Genomic DNA, 16,503 nt, shown 5'->3' with positions numbered 1-16,503 from the left:
AGGTCATCCACGTTTCCTTTCAGCCAATGAAACTCCCATCTCCTCAGGCAGAAAGACCCGCTTCTCACTCTCTCCACCCGCTTCTCAATCTCTCCATGAACCTGTCTCCTCCAACACTTCACACAACCCATCACCCGCATTATATTATTCAGTCCAGACAACTATGTGCTCGCTGAATGTGAATTTTTATCTGTGTAGTATAATTTAATGTGATATTCTCAATATTCTATTATCTTAGCTTCTAAAAAGTACTGTAAGTGCTATGATGTAAAAGCTCGTTCCATCACTCCCAGACTGTGAACATGTCCATAGTTCTCTCTGGTGTTTTTTTCCACAACTCAGGGAGGGATAACTAGCTCCCAGTACTGTTTAACTGTTTCATAACTAACCTAATGCATAATTGATCTCAAAGCTAAGATAAACGATCTTTCGTAAAACAAGAATGTTCTTGCTTTGGCATCTGTGTCAAACTTTTGTCATGTAACCATTCAGAGTATAGACGCAACAGGAAACGTATTTCCTTGCCAGGAATGTTGGTGGCACCTTAATTGGGGAGAAGGGGCTCGTTCTAATGACTGGAGCGGAATGGGTGGAATGGTAACAAATACATCAAACACATGGTTTCCATTTGCTCCGTTCCCGGACATTATTATGAACCGTTCTCCCCTCAGCAGCCTCCTGTGATTTCCTGGTACTGCTTTATATAGGCCAATCGGCCAATCACAACTTTTCTTTTTCAAATTAGCTCTTAACACAAAGCAAAAAAAAAGGTCTGTAACAAAGATTCCTGCCAATATTACTTTGAGATAAAAGCTGCCATTGAGCATGTTTTTATCTCAATGGTATTAGAATATTCAAGATTACTGTCTTTATAAAGTCAGACAATTGATTGAAAAATAATTAAGCTGTTGTCACAGAAGAGGGCAAATAGATCCCTAGAGGGTCAATCGTTACATAATTCTCCAACTGGATGAAAACAAACAAACAGGACATTTTGCATTTTTATGTATCCTCATGTTTTCATATAGATTTAGCTGTGTTTGTGAGTCTAAAAACGATGTGCCCTCCCAAGTGAGGGGTAACATCAAAAGAACTCTGTCCACAGGACTGGGACCACAAATAAAGGACAATGAACATCAGTCAAACATATTCACATGGTTTCACATCGGCTTTGTGTGATGGCTGGGACATTTCAAGATTGGAAGATCAACAAAGTAATCTATTTTTTTGCCATTCTTTCCCGCCTGTAAATTATTGGCCTCATCTTCATCAACTTCAATCTCCCTCGGTTCAGTCATGAGTCACACATGGTCCACTCAGTTATACACGGTTTGGTTTCTCTGTTCTTTCTCGGTCTGCTCCGTCATTGGTTATGTATGTATTCTGTAAACATTTTTTTAAAATATAAATGGTATTATATAACTGATAAGCTATGGGTGTCAGAGTTGAGGTTTTACATATTTCATTCATATATTTAATGTAGGCCTATTTTTGGATTTATTTTAATAGCTGGATTGCATGTACTATGAGGTGTATGATTTTGTATTGTGTGAAATGCTATTCGCTTTAATTTCATGGTCTTCCCTGTAAAAATAAATAATAATCGGTAGAAACAGCTAGAATTTGCCACAACGGTTCACAATTGAAAAGTTATGCCGTTTTGCTCAAATTTTTGATCATAGTGAAAGTCAATGCCAGAAGAAAACAAATGACAGAATTTCATAAACAAGTGCTCCCATGTTCTGTTAATTTGACATTAAAATAACCTTTTAGGTAAATTTGATTTGTCAGTTACTAATAAAACGGAATCAAAGTTTGATTTGAAATTAGATCATTTTAGGATAAGTATTTTGTTGTATTCCAAGCATGCCTGTAATTTCTCAAAATGTTCAATTTTAATAAACATGTTTTACTCTTTACATATTTTAATAGCACCACATTGTCAATTCAATGTGTCTTGCCTTTTAAAAACATACATATATGTTTTGCTATTTTATTACAATGTTACATGTTAGATGAGTTCAGTTTGGGGATATTGCACTCCCCATGTCTTCTCTACCTTCTGTAATCCCATTGCTCAATTTGAGAAGCAGATTAACTGCTTTGATCCAAAGTACAGAGCTAAAAAAAAAATGACACATTGTTTTGGAGTTAAGACATGTCCCCTTCGCCTACCCTTTTTGTATGGCATTTTTATGATTAAGATTTTGATTACGATTTTGTTTTAACATCAGTGCATGTTGTCAGTTGAATGTGTTGTGTATAGTTCTGAACACTAGCTTATATTTAGATGTTTACGTTGACGTTCTTCTGCACATTACATCGTGCCTTGTTCTTCCGAATATTGGGGGGAAATGTTTAAGAATTTATGTTCAGAAGTGGGGTTGTCTTGTTCATAAGAATAAAGTTTGAACCCTTGAGAAGGATACGTCCGTGTGTCATTGAGCCCAGGGAAACAACCCTTTATTAATAAACCCTACCTAATGAAATGGAAGCCTGTTCGAAAACATTGCACTACTGTGAAAATGTGAAGACTACAGGTCACAAAAGTACAATAGGTATACACATGGCACTTCATTGTAAATATATCTGCTATTTTAATAAGAAAATGTGAATGGATATCCACTAGGGACAAAATGACAACACAGTCAACACATAGTTTTTGTGTTGCCTGAGTAATAGTTATTCATGAGACAAGAATATAGAAAGGGAATGAGACATACTTGTGCTTTGAGAACCTAAGGCAGTTCTGAGTAGCTGTCATTAAGTAATTTTCACAAATAATGAAAACTTCAAATTCCTTTCTTTTAAATAAATACTGTGAAAATAGTCTGTTGCCCTAAATGGCTTGAACATAAAACACCCCTAGTCCCATTCTATAGAAACAATAAGTTATTAGGAAAGCAGTCCTTATGTAATGTTGAAGATGCAGGGACTCTGGCCTAGTAAACAGGCTATCCTGCGGCAATGTTGCCGTTTTTGGCTCCAGGTTCAAGTTTCCCCTAGGTGCCGATCTAGGATCAGCTTCCCCCTCCCCTAATCCTAACCTCAACCATTAATGGGGTAAAAGCAACTAGGGGCAACTTCACCCTACAACCCGTTTTTGTTATAGTCTTCAATTAATCATGTCCTTCCACTTCCTTAATCTAGGATGGAAGACTGACGTTGTTCTATTTATAGTATAGTCACATATTGGACTATGAAATACCTGTTATATCAACCTGTATAATGTAGGCTGTTTATTAAATACCTGTTATATTAACTTGTCAAATGTAAGTTGTAGCTCTACATTAGACCAGAGTTCCTGACACCTAGAACACAACAAAGGCTGCGTTTACACAGACAGCCCAATTATGAACTTTTGCCACCAATTGGTCTTTTGACCAACCAGAGATATTATTTAGCCCATAATTGGGCAAAAGATAAGAATTTGGTTGCCTGTGTAAACGCCGTCGAAGGACCAAACAGAAAGCACATGATAAGGTAACTAGCCAAGGGTGTCACACACACTGGCCAGTTTATTAGGTACACCACCCTGTTCACGAAAATGATTAGCTCCTACAGACAGTGAGTCACGTGGCCGTGGCTTGCGATATAAAGCAGGCAGACAGGCATCGAGGCATTCAGTAACTGTTTGATTGAATGCTAGAATGTGTAAAAGTGACTGAGCGTGGTATGAGTCGGTGCAAGTCGCTCCGGATCCAAAATCTCCAGAAACGGCCGGCCTCCTGGGCTTTTCATGCACAACAGTGTCTAGAGTTTACCGCGAATGGTGCCACAAACAAAAAAACATCCAGTCAGCGGCAGTACTGTGGGTGAAAACTGCTCGTTGATGAGAGGTCGAAGGAGAATGGCAAGAATCGTGCAAGCTAACAGGCGTGACACAAACAGGCAAATAACGGCGCAGTACAACAGTGGCGTGCAGAACAGCATCTCGGAACGCACAACACATCGACCCTTGTTACGGATGGGCTATTGCAGCAGGCCACCACACTGGGTTCCACTAAAACCAAGCAGAAGCACTAGCGGGAACGCGATCACCAACACTGGACAATTGAGGAGTGGAAAAACCTTGCCTGGTCTGGCGAATCCCGGTTCTCGGTTCATGCTGATCGGCAGAGTCAGGATTTGGCATAAGCAGCACGAGTGCATTGACCCAACCTGCCTGTTGTCAACGGTACAGGCTGGTGGCGGTGGTGTACTGGTGTGGGGAACATTTTCCTGGCACACGTTAGGTCCCTTGATACCAATTTAGCAACGATCGAACGCCACAGCGTATCTGAACATTGTATGCACTCACTAACTGTAAGTCGCTCTGGATAAGAGCGTCTGCTAAATGACTAAAATGTAAATGTTGCTGACCAAACCCAATAGACAGAGCATCTTTGGGATGAGATGGACCATGCTGTTCGCAGCATGAATGTACCACCGTCCAATCTGCAGCTACTGCGTGATTCCATCGCCTCAGCATGGACCAACATCCATGTGGAACGTTTCCGACACCTTGTAGAATCCATGCCCCGAAGAATTCAGGCTGTTCTGGAGGCAAAGCGGGGTCCGACCCTGTACTAGATGGGTGCACCCAATTAACTGGCCACAGTGTATTTTGGTTAGTCATTTAACCACAACACTGTCTTACATACAAGCTAAATTAGGATGTTAATACAATATAAAACATGTTCTACTTAAAAACTGGTGATTTTAGTGTGCTTTTGGGAGTATTGTGTGGTTGTGGGTGTGTGTGTGTGTGAGAGAGAAATAGTTTGGCAGGGTGTAGCAGATCCTCTTCAAATCCCAGTCCTCAGGCGTCGCTCTCGCCCTCTGCTTCATTAGGGTTAGTCTCATCCTCCATGATGGGTACAATCAGGTTGTCCTTGGACATCAGGTTGTACTTCATCACGAAGCGCGTGAACCGATGGCACAGGAATGTCTCGTTCTGGAGAGGGCAAGAGCATTCGCTTGAGTTTTTAGAAAATCCTAAACAACCTTTACAGTTTAACTAGCATTGGGTTTAGAAACGTTATCCCTGGTAGCTACAGTCCCATGTAGCTCAGTTGGTAGAGCATGGCGTTTGCAACGCCAGGGTTGTGCGTTCGTTTCCCACGGGGGACCAGTATGAAAAAAAAAAAATGTATGCACTCACTAACTGTAAGTCGCTCTGGATAAGAGCGTCTGCTTAATGACTAAAATGTAAATGTGAAATGTAATCAATACACCAGAGTCAAGTATCATCACAATCACAGCTGAATCTATGTGAAACCTGTTGGGGTAACAGTTAGGATGGGATTCAATCTGATCACGCATTGTAGCACGCTTAACATGTAAAGGTAATTTCCCATTGAGCCGACATACGCAGCATTAACCGTGAATGCGATCTCCGCAACCGCTGGAACATTGGACAGCGCGGGATCAGATTGAATTCCAGCCTTAGGGCTAGGTTAGGGTTAGTGCTTTAAGTACATGTGTAATTACAATACACTATTCACAGGAATAAAGACAGTCCTAGAAAATGGAATCTCACTGCTTACCTCATACTTGTCAAAGATCTGACGATGGTGGAAGTAAGCATGGGAGAAGATCCTGTAGATCCGCCGACAAACTGAACCCAGTTTCCCTACTGAGGATTCTTTGATGCTCACTCTACCATAGAACAGAGACCAAATCAGATTACAGTCTATAGACTGCAACTTTATTACAACGCTTACAGCAAATGTAGGTAGGTGCATAAATCAGTCTGATGCGAATGAACATTTGGATGAAACGGTGTCCGATAACAAATTCTTCTGATTTCTGTGCGAAGGGTGCTGGGGGTTAATGAGAAAGTGAAATGTCACAGGAGACATAGGAACATAGTAAACAGTTGTTACCTGCTAGGGAAGTACTTGTTACTGTTGAGGAGGCAGGCGGCTCCGTCCAGGGTGTGTCTGGTGTAGTCGATGGCTGGACACTGCAAACAGAACAACAGGCTTGAGTACCAGCCATGATACAATAATGAGTATAATGTTGTTATTAGTTCTGGCATGGTGAATGTGACTATCTTGTAGTCCTGTGAGGCTCAGTGGGTAGAGCATGGTGCTTGCAACGCCAAGGGTCGTGGGTTGGATTCCCACTGGGGCCACCCAAGTTACAAGTTTGTCTATTTGTCATATGTACAGGATACACATGGTATACACAGTCCAACAAAATGCTTACTTGAAAACGAAAAAATGTATACATGACTAAGTCGCTTTGGATAAAAGTGTCTGCTAAATGGTATATATTATTATTATATTCTTATACCAGGGAAAGGGGTTAAGAACTGGATGAGGGATCCACCTCTACAAATGCTGTGGGCAGAGTGGACATTACCTCTTTGGGAGTCTTGTGTGCAGCACAGAGGAAGATCCACTGCTCTGTTGCCGTCATCTGGGTGCATGTGTCTGGGTGGCATTCTCCCTGTGGGAAGACAGAGTACATGTTAGTAACAGACTTCACAGAAGTTACCACTCCAACAAACACAGTGTGAGAAGAATGGATGTTGAACATGATCTTCCTGAAGAGCTATGTGGTCAATTGTAAGGTCATACCTGTAGTTTCACAGCAAGTCCATTCAGCTCCAAACAGAACTGCCTAAAACGGAGAACAAGAGACAGGACTAAATGTTAAAAGAAGGATTTGTTTTCACCACCAGTACACATTTTGGATGGCTACATGACTTTCTTCTAAGTGGTAAACGTCTGCTACTACCTGAGGTGTTCGTACTTCCAGACACCTTCGTCCTGGCCCTCTGGGGGCTCCAGGATCTTGTCCATGTTGGAGCAGTCTGTACGGATGTTCTGTTGGATGTACTGAGAAGAACCACAAACATAGACTTTAGATAGAAACAGTACTGTATTAAATACAAAACCCGACTAAGCCATTCTACCTCAGCAACTCAAATGGCAGAATAGCCATACATTTTTTTCTGATATATTAGCTATATGCAACTGCTCAATCCATACTGGGTAATCTTACAGAGAGCTGCCCATACAGATCAACACTAGCTAGTCGAATGCCTGATTGGACTTATCCAATGAACCACGGTGTCTCCTCATTTAAATGACTCAAACAGTAAGATATTTCAAACATTAAAATGGAGACATCTGACTCTCACCTGCTGCACAGCCAGTGTGCTGTCCATCTCCTCGAATGACTCATCGGGCCAGTTGTAGAAGTCCTGTGGGCATACACAAGAAACTCAGCAGGGCAAACTAACTGCACTGATTCTGCTGACAAAAAGACCTAACTAGCTAGCTTCTCTCTGTCTGGTAAATGACTAGGTAGCTACTTGCCCAATATTGGACTAAAGAAGCCTAACTTTATTCCTTATAGTCCAAGGACCTTACATGTTCTGTTTAAAGGGCGAATTGGCTCTGGAAGCAAAAACCAAATACTCCATCTAAAAGTGAATCCATTCTCAATTGCGGTACGGTTCTAGAAACGTGAAACATAAATCCCTCTACTTTCATGTCACATCAAAATAATTTCACAAATGCAAAATACATGCTTACTGTACACCAGTGGCGGCTGGTGGGAGGAGCTATATGAGGATGGGCTCATTGTAATGGCTGGAATGGAATTCATGGAACAGAGTCAAATGTGGTTTCCATATGTTTGATACCGTTCCGTTCCAGCCATTACAATGAGCCCGTCCTCATATAGCTCCTCCCACCAGCCACCACTGCTTCAACCGGTTTTAACACAGTTGCAATGGACAGTATTTTTTTGTGACAACATGTTTGTGGCCTGTCTTCAGTTTACACACAGGTGTTCAGAGACGCCGAGATAGCTAATTAGCACAGGTAGAGACCTTAACAAGCGCTGTAACATGGAAATATGGCCATGTGGGTACCCTAACCTTTTAAAGGTGTGAATCAATTTAACCTTCTTTTTTTAAACAGTATTTCTCGCCGATATGAAAGATAAGGTCCTTACGTTTCCAAAATCGTACTGCAAACGATGCGTGTTAATGTTCAGACCGAGTGTCGCGGCTCTTAACAAAACACCCACCTACAGAAGACGCCTTCGTCCAGTGACTTATGTGTAATGTAATAGCACTGATAGTCATGATTAAGGGCTAGGTAGCTAGCTACTAGATAGTTAGCTAACTGTAGATTCGATTTTCAGATAACTTCAGACAATTGACAATACAAACAGGCACCGTTTGATAGCTATTACCAACCCATGTCTCATAGCTTCTGACTTTGACTGGCTAGCCAGCTGGCTGTATGTAGCTCGCTAAGTTAGCTAGTTAACTAAGCCAACAGCTGACAAACGGGGCGTCAAGGAAAGGTACAAATGTGCCCAAGTAAAATGCAAGACAAGAGCATTGAGCATACCGCCACACTATATCAAATTAAACCATGTTGCTAAAATCGGGTACCTTTTCTTTAGTCCCTGGTCGATTCCTCCTCATAACAGCTGCACCCTCCGCCATGACCATCTCGACTGGAATCCGGATGTTGCCAAAGCTGGAGGAAGTGTTGGCTCGCGGTGCAAGTAGCCTATCTTCGTACAGTAAAAAGGCAAGTGCGGATTTGATTGAACTTCAGGGGTGTATTCATTAATTGGATTCCGTTGCAAAACGTTTTGGAAAAGAAACCGTTTAAATCAAATATCAAATCAAATTGTATTTGTCACATGCGCCGAATACAACTGGTGTAGACTTTACCATGGAATGCTTGCTTAAGCGCCCTTCCCAACGATACCGAGTTAAAAAATAAAATAGTACAAGAGGAATAAAATAAAATACACAAGAATGGAGCTACAGTATATACAGGAAGTACCAATACCAGATCAATATGCAGAGGTACGAGGTATGTACATGAAGGCAGGGTAAAGTGACTAGGCATCAGGATAGATAATAATGAGACTAAAATAAAGAACAGAGCTGCAGCAGCATATGATGTGTGTATGTTGGTTGTGTCGTTCTGCGAGTGTGTGTTAGCCTGTGTGTGTGTGTGCGCGCGGGCTTATGTAGTGTATGTGAATGTGTGTGGTATTGTCAATGTATAGTGTGTGTGTATATGGTTTACCGTTTACTCTAGGAAACAAACAGAGCGAACGAAACGGGGAGGGACCTACCTGAATTTCTCCAAACGAAACTCTCGTTTTCGTTGCAAAACGTTTTCCGTTTGGAGTGAACGATTTCCATTGCTAAACGTTTTGCCACAGACCAAACGTTTTGCAACGGAATCCGACTAATTCATAAATCCGTGTAATGAATACACCCAGTTCTCCCACCCCTGTGGATCGAGTCCTTTTAAATTCACAGACCACAGTGCTGACCACCAGTCCTGTGACAGTATCTGATGCAGTAGAGGCTATATTATTAGCATTATATGTTCCCCATACTGTCTACCCATTATATGTTGTTCCATAACATATACTCCTATTCCCCATAATATATTGTCCCCCCATCAGACCCAATAATACCGTAACCCTTATAAGCCTTTTTTGTGGCTGCAGTAGCCTACTGTAGGATACAGGATACCCTGTTTGTGAATATTAACTGATGCTCCATTAGCTTACTTTCAATGATAATGTTCCATGTTACATAGTCCTGTTTGAATATAGTAGTGTTGTGATGGTCCTATACCGTAGTGTTGTGATGGTCCTATACCGTAGTGTTGTGATGGTCCTATACCATAGTGTTGTGATGGTCCTATACCATAGTGTTGTGATGGTCCTGTACCGTAGTGTTGTGATGGTCCTATACCATAGTGTTGTGATGGTCCTATACCGTTGCGTTGTGATGGTCAAGTACCGTAGTGTTGTGATGGTCCTATACCATAGTGTTGTGATGGTCCTATACCATAGTGTTGTGATGGTCCTATACCGTTGCGTTGTGATGGTCAAGTACCGTAGTGTTGTGATGGTCCTATACCATAGTGTTGTGATGGTCCTATACCGTTGCGTTGTGATGGTCCTATACCATAGTGTTGTGATGGTCCTATACCATAGTGTTGTGATGGTCCTGTACCGTAGTGTTGTGATGGTCCTATACCATAGTGTTGTGATGGTCCTATACCGTAGTGTTGTGATGGTCCTATACCGTAGTGTTGTGATGGTCCTGTACCGTAGTGTTGTGATGGTCCTGTACCGTAGTGTTGTGATGGTCCTATACCATAGTGTTGTGATGGTCCTATACCGTAGTGTTGTGATGGTCCTATACCGTAGTGTTGTGATGGTCCTATACCATAGTGTTGTGATGGTCCTATACCGTAGCGTTGTGATGGTCCTATACCATAGTGTTGTGATGGTCCTATACCATAGTGTTGTGATGGTCCTATACCGTAGTATTGTGATGGTCCTATACCGTAGTGTTGTGATGGTCCTATACCGTAGTGATGGTCCTATACCATAGTGTTGTGATGGTCCTATACCATAGTGTTGTGATGGTCCTATACCATAGTGTTGTGATGGTCCTATACCATAGTGTTGTGATGGTCCTATACCATAGTGTTGTGATGGTCCTATACCGTAGTGTTGTGATGGTCCTATACCGTAGCGTTGTGATGGTCCTATACCATAGTGTTGTGATGGTCCTATACCGTAGTGATGGTCCTATACCATAGTGTTGTGATGGTCCTATACCATAGTGTTGTGATGGTCCTATACCATAGTGTTGTGATGGTCCTATACCATAGTGTTGTGATGGTCCTATACCGTAGCGTTGTCGATGGTCCTATACCATAGTGTTGTGATGGTCCTATACCGTAGCGTTGTGATGGTCCTATACTGGAGTGTTGTGATGGTCCTATACCATAGTGTTGTGATGGTCCTATACCGTAGTGTTGTGATGGTCCTATACCATAGTGTTGTGATGGTCCTATACCATAGTGTTGTGATGGTCCTATACCGTAGTGATGGTCCTATACCATAGTGTTGTGATGGTCCTATACCATAGTGTTGTGATGGTCCTATACCATAGTGTTGTGATGGTCCTATACCGTTGTGATGGTCCAATACCGTAGTGTTGTGATGGTCCTATACCGTAGCGTTGTGATGGTCCTATACCGTAGCGTTGTGATGGTCCTATACCATAGTGTTGTGATGGTCCTATACCATAGTGTTGTGATGGTCCTATACCGTAGCGTTGTGATGGTCCTATACCATAGTGTTGTGATGGTCCTATACTGTAGTGTTGTGATGGTCCTATACTGTAGTGTTGTGATGGTCCTATACCGTAGTGATGGTCCTATACCGTAGTGTTGTGATGGTCCTATACCGTAGTGTTGTGATGGTCCTATACTGTAGTGTTGTGATGGTCCTATACCATAGTGTTGTGATGGTCCTATACTGTAGTGTTGTGATGGTCCTATACCATAGTGTTGTGATGGTCCTATACCGTTGTGATGGTCCTATACCATAGTGTTGTGATGGTCCTATACCGTTGTGATGGTCCTATACCATAGTGTTGTGATGGTCCTATACCATAGTGTTGTGATGGTCCTATACCGTAGTGTTGTGATGGTCCTATACCGTAGTGTTGTGATGGTCCTATACCGTAGTGTTGTGATGGTCCTATACCATAGTGTTGTGATGGTCCTATACCGTTGTGATGGTCCTATACCATAGTGCTGTGATGGTCCTATACTGTAGTGTTGTGATGGTCCTATACTGTAGTGTTGTGATGGTCCTATACCGTAGCGTTGTGATGGTCCTATACCATAGTGTTGTGATGGTCCTATACCATAGTGTTGTGATGGTCCTATACCATAGTGTTGTGATGGTCCTATACTGTAATGTTGTGATGGTCCTATACCATAGTGTTGTGATGGTCCTATACCGTTGTGATGGTCCTATACCATAGTGTTGTGATGGTCCTATACCGTTGTGATGGTCCTATACCATAGTGTTGTGATGGTCCTATACCATAGTGTTGTGATGGTCCTATACCGTAGTGTTGTGATGGTCCCATACCATAGTGTTGTGATGGTCCTATACCATAGTGTTGTGATGGTCCTATACTGTAATGTTGTGATGGTCCTATACCATAGTGTTGTGATGGTCCTATACCGTTTTGATGGTCCTATACCATAGTGTTGTGATGGTCCTATACCGTTGTGATGGTCCTATACCATAGTGTTGTGATGGTCCTATACAGTAGTGTTGTGATGGTCCTATACCATAGTGTTGTGATGGTCCTATACCATAGTGTTGTGATGGTCCTATACCATAGTGTTGTGATGGTCCTATACCATAGTGTTGTGATGGTCCTATACTGTAGTGTTGTGATGGTCCTATACCATAGTGTTGTGATGGTCCTATACCGTTGTGATGGTCCTATACCGTTGTGATGGTCCTATACCGTAGCGTTGCGGATGGTCCTATACCATAGTGTTGTGATGGTCCTATACCGTTGTGATGGTCCTATACCGTAGTGTTGTGATGGTCCTATACCATAGTGTTGTGATGGTCCTATACTGTAGTGTTGTGATGGTCCTATACCGTAGTGTTGTGATGGTCCTATACCGTAGCGTTGTGATGGTCCTATACCATAGTGTTGTGATGGTCCTATACCGTTGTGATGGTCCTATACCGTAGCGTTGTGATGGTCCTATACCATAGTGTTGTGATGGTCCTATACCGTTGTGATGGTCCTATACCGTAGTGTTGTGATGGTCCTATACCGTAGTGTTGTGATGGTCCTATACCATAGTGTTGTGATGATGCATTCCAAACGGTAAACATATGTCCCTTTATTGTGGATTACTGGATAATAACATGTATTTTGGTAGACGTACAGTATCAAAAGGGCAGTGGCCAATGGCACGTGGGTGAATAATGTGCAGGGCTAGGACATTTGCATTGATGAATCAGGGGTTTTATCTGTATGGACAGGATCAAGAACTTGGCAGCATCGCAATGGCACCAAATCCCTGTTCATTAAAATAACAAAACCTCTGATCCGGCAACCTTTGATTGAGGTTTATAAAAGAGGCGCGTGTCCCTCTGTCCTGGATATTACATTGAGGAAGAGTGCTCTAACAACTGTGCAGACATGAGTAAGGTAAGGCAGACCAGTTTTTCTCTAACTATTTGGCTTTATACAGCGCTCTGGGTCGTGGTCTCTGGTTGTTTTATGGATTTTAATGCTGATTTGGAAAGAAACTGGTTGATTGTTCAACACAGTAATTCCATAGTGCTGCCAAGAAAAATAATCCAGAGGTAAGTTTCATAGTGTTTGGTAATGACAATGATCATTGATCACTGTTTTACTGGTAGACAAGCTGTAGAATGCTAACAGTGTATGAGCCTTTAACAGGAGACCTACAAACAGGAGACAAACTTACTTGTACATAATTGTTGGTCCAGAGAAGGCGGTATATTTTGCCATTTATAGAAATCATAGAAAATGTGTTTATATCAAATATTAGGAAGTGTATTTTTATTTGAAATGCAGTAAAATGACAGAAAAAAGGGAATGCTTAACTGATGTTAACATTTCCCTCCTAACTTCGGCCCTGGCTGTGTAGATCACTTTCTACGAGGATAAAAACTTCCAGGGTCGCTCCTATGAGTGCGACACGGACTGCCCCGATGTGCACCCCCATTTCAGCCGCTGCAACTCTGTCAAGGTAGATAGCGGCTGCTGGGTGCTGTACGAGAGGCCCAACTATGCAGGCTACCAGTATGTACTGACCAGGGGAGAGTACCCAGAGTATCAGCGCTGGATGGGCTACAACGACACTGTTCGCTCCTGCCGTACCTTCTCTTATGTGAGTAGCCGGGAGGTGAGAAAAGGGGGCTCTCTTTTGAGATGGGTTTTAATGTCTTATTTGTTCATGCCTCAATCTGTATTGTAGTAATGCATTGTGGGGATTTATCAGTGTGTACTTGTTCACTCAACTGGTGGTTTTATGGCTGGTTGCCTTAACACAGATGAAGCCTAGTCCTGGACTAACAACCACTTTCAGTGGAGATTTTCCATTGATTTTTGTCTACGACTAGGCTTCATCTGTGTCCGGGAATCCCGCCCATAGTTTTACAAGCACAACACATGAGTATGTGAATGGTTGGGAGAAAACCAGACCACGTAAAGGTCTGAAGGTGCATGTCAAATAAAGCAAAATGACTCTACGACTCACCTAGAGGAGGAGAGTGGATGGATGGATGGATGGATGGATGGATGGATGGATGGATGGATGGATGGATGGATGGATGCCCATAAAATGTTAATCCCATGGTCCCTTTGTATTAGGAGGTTTCATATGACATAATGATCTAGCATGTACAGTATGTCATGTTAATATAACATAAGGCAATTTCATGTTGGCTAGCCACAGACTAAAGCCTCCCACTAACCAGAACCATACCTAATCAGAAGAATATCTGATCCAGATCATTCTGGATTCATCTTGGGTTCCTTCAAGAGACATTTCTGAGACATTCTGGAAATGTTCTAAACTACCTTTTGTGACTGTAACGACCCTGGCCTATGTTAACACACTGCGACCTCCCCAATTGCGATATCCCACTTCTGACACCAAATGTGGTGTTTGGCTACTTTAGCATTTTTACTTACATGTGTTAACCTAAGGCCCACTGAAAAATGTCAGATGTACTGGTTACCTGTGATTCCCCATGCCCCCCAAGTGACCTGTGTTTTGACAGTGTTAACTCTCCTGTACCTCTCTGTCCGAGCAGGCCAGCGGCAGTCCCTACCGCATGAGAATCTACGAGAGGCCAGACTTCCAGGGACAGATGATGGAGTTCGGTGAGGACTGTGACTCTGTCCAGGACCGCTTCCGCAGCCGTGACATCTACTCCGCCAACGTCATGGATGGCTACTGGACCCTCTACGAGCACCCCAACTACAGGGGGCGCCAGTACTTTATGAGGCCCGGCGAGTACAGGAAGTTCAGTGACTGGGGCGCCACCTGCGCCACCACTGGCTCCTTCCGTAGGATCACCGACTTTTAGGCCCAACATCTTCTCCACTCTGACCAGTCAATAAAACTATTGTTTAAATTAAACTTGCTGTTGATATTTCCATTTCACTGTTTCTGATTAACTGATTGATTTAATTGGTGACCTTTATGATATTTGGGGTCTATGTTTGTGCCTTTAACTTAAATGGAGGACAAATCTCAATACATTGAGCAAGAGGCAAATGTTATACAGTATCCTGCAAGTAGGCATAAATATAATGTAATATACTGCAAATAGGCCTACATAAGAGGATGTAAATATATATTTGAAATACACCTTAAGAATGTACCTGAATGGGCTGTTTAATGGTGTTTCTCTGTGTTGCACATTTAACATTAAAGTGGTGAATCATATGACATTAAGCAGACCATGTTCAGGATCAAGTTTCTAGCTCACTCACTCTTCATGCTTCTTTGACACAGAGTCACTGGGTCAAAAAGGGTCACACAGTTGAAACTTGCCTCCTCGTTGGCAAAGTTCCCAACCAGAAGAAGGTCCCAAAACAAAGCCCATACTAGAAAGGAAGGTCCCAAAACAAAGCCCATACTAGAAAGGAAGGTCCCAGAACAAAGCCCATACTAGAAAGGAAGGTCCCAGAACAAAGCCCATACTAGAAAGGAAGGTCCCAGAACAAAGCCCATACTAGAAAGGAAGGTCCCAGAACAAAGCCCATACTAGAAAGCAAGGTCCCAGAACAAAGCCCATACTAGAAAGGAAGGTCCCAGAACAAAGCCCATACTAGAAAGGAAGGTCCCAGAACAAAGCCCATACTAGAAAGGAAGGTCCCAGAACAAAGCCCATACTAGAAAGGAAGTTACCAAAACAAAGCCCATACTAGAAAGGAAGGTCCTAGAACAAAGCCAATACTAGAAAGGAAGGTCCCAGAACAAAGCCCATACTAGAAAGGAAGGTCCCAGAACAAAGCCCATACTAGAAAGGAAGGTACCAAAACAAAGCCCATACTAGAAAGGAAGGTCCTAGAACAAAGCCAATACTAGAAAGGAAGGTCCCAGAACAAAGCCCACACTAGAAAGGAAGGTCCCAGAACAAAGCCCATACTAGAAAGGAAGGTCCCAGAACAAAGCCCATACTAGAAAGGAAGGTCCCAGAACAAAGCCAATACTAGAAAGGAGGTCCCAGAACAAAGCCCATACTAGAAAGGAAGGTCCCAGAACAAAGCCCATACTAGAAAGGAAGGTCCCAAAACAAAGCCCATACTAGAAAGGAAGATCCCAGTACAAAGCCCATACTAGAAAGGAAGATCCCAGTACAAAGCCCATACTAGAAAGGAAGGTCCCAGAACAAAGCCCATATTAGAAAGGAAGGTCCCAGAACAAAGCCCATATTAGAAAGGAAGGTCCCAGAACAAAGCCCATACTAGAAAAGGAGTAAAATAAGAAAACAGAGATCCTGAAGCTCTTTTCATACCTGCTGGTGGAAGCTTCCACCTTATGCCATATAACATAAATCCTATTGGTTACTAGGCCCTGTCAGTCAAAGTATATAGAAGCAAATGTTAATGTCAGTAATATAAATAATAATATATTA

At 42.4% G+C, this 16,503-nt stretch overlaps 2 protein-coding genes across 3 annotated transcripts; one reads left to right on the top strand and one right to left on the bottom strand.

The window, feature by feature from the left end:
- Nucleotides 1–4,657: 4,657 nt before the first annotated feature.
- On the bottom strand, nucleotides 4,658–8,508 carry LOC121582937 (MOB-like protein phocein). Its single transcript, XM_041899111.1, has 8 exons — nucleotides 8,402–8,508; nucleotides 7,133–7,195; nucleotides 6,727–6,827; nucleotides 6,567–6,609; nucleotides 6,349–6,435; nucleotides 5,868–5,947; nucleotides 5,529–5,640; nucleotides 4,658–4,936 (listed from the first exon to the last, which is right to left on the bottom strand). The coding sequence occupies exons 1-8, from the start codon at nucleotides 8,459–8,461 to the stop codon at nucleotides 4,802–4,804; spliced, it is 681 nt and encodes a 226-aa protein (XP_041755045.1). The 5' UTR covers nucleotides 8,462–8,508; the 3' UTR covers nucleotides 4,658–4,801.
- Nucleotides 8,509–12,644: 4,136 nt separating this feature from the next.
- On the top strand, nucleotides 12,645–15,290 carry LOC121583423 (gamma-crystallin M2-like). Of its 2 annotated transcripts, none has more exons than XM_041899593.2 (3): nucleotides 12,645–13,033; nucleotides 13,500–13,742; nucleotides 14,671–15,290. In XM_041899593.2, exons 1-3 carry the CDS (start codon nucleotides 13,025–13,027, stop codon nucleotides 14,944–14,946), a joined length of 528 nt encoding a protein of 175 aa, XP_041755527.1. In that variant the 5' UTR covers nucleotides 12,645–13,024; the 3' UTR covers nucleotides 14,947–15,290. The 2 variants fall into 2 exon arrangements, with proteins under 2 accessions (XP_041755527.1, XP_041755526.1); XM_041899592.2 differs by having other exon boundaries at nucleotides 13,500–13,757.
- The last annotated feature ends 1,213 nt before the right edge of the window (nucleotides 15,291–16,503 follow it).

The sequence above is a fragment of the Coregonus clupeaformis genome, chromosome 23 (assembly GCF_020615455.1).
Source record: "Coregonus clupeaformis isolate EN_2021a chromosome 23, ASM2061545v1, whole genome shotgun sequence".
Classification (NCBI taxonomy): domain Eukaryota; kingdom Metazoa; phylum Chordata; class Actinopteri; order Salmoniformes; family Salmonidae; genus Coregonus; species Coregonus clupeaformis.
Note: the sequence above shows the minus strand (reverse complement) of the source record. Positions and strands in the feature narration are given on the sequence as shown.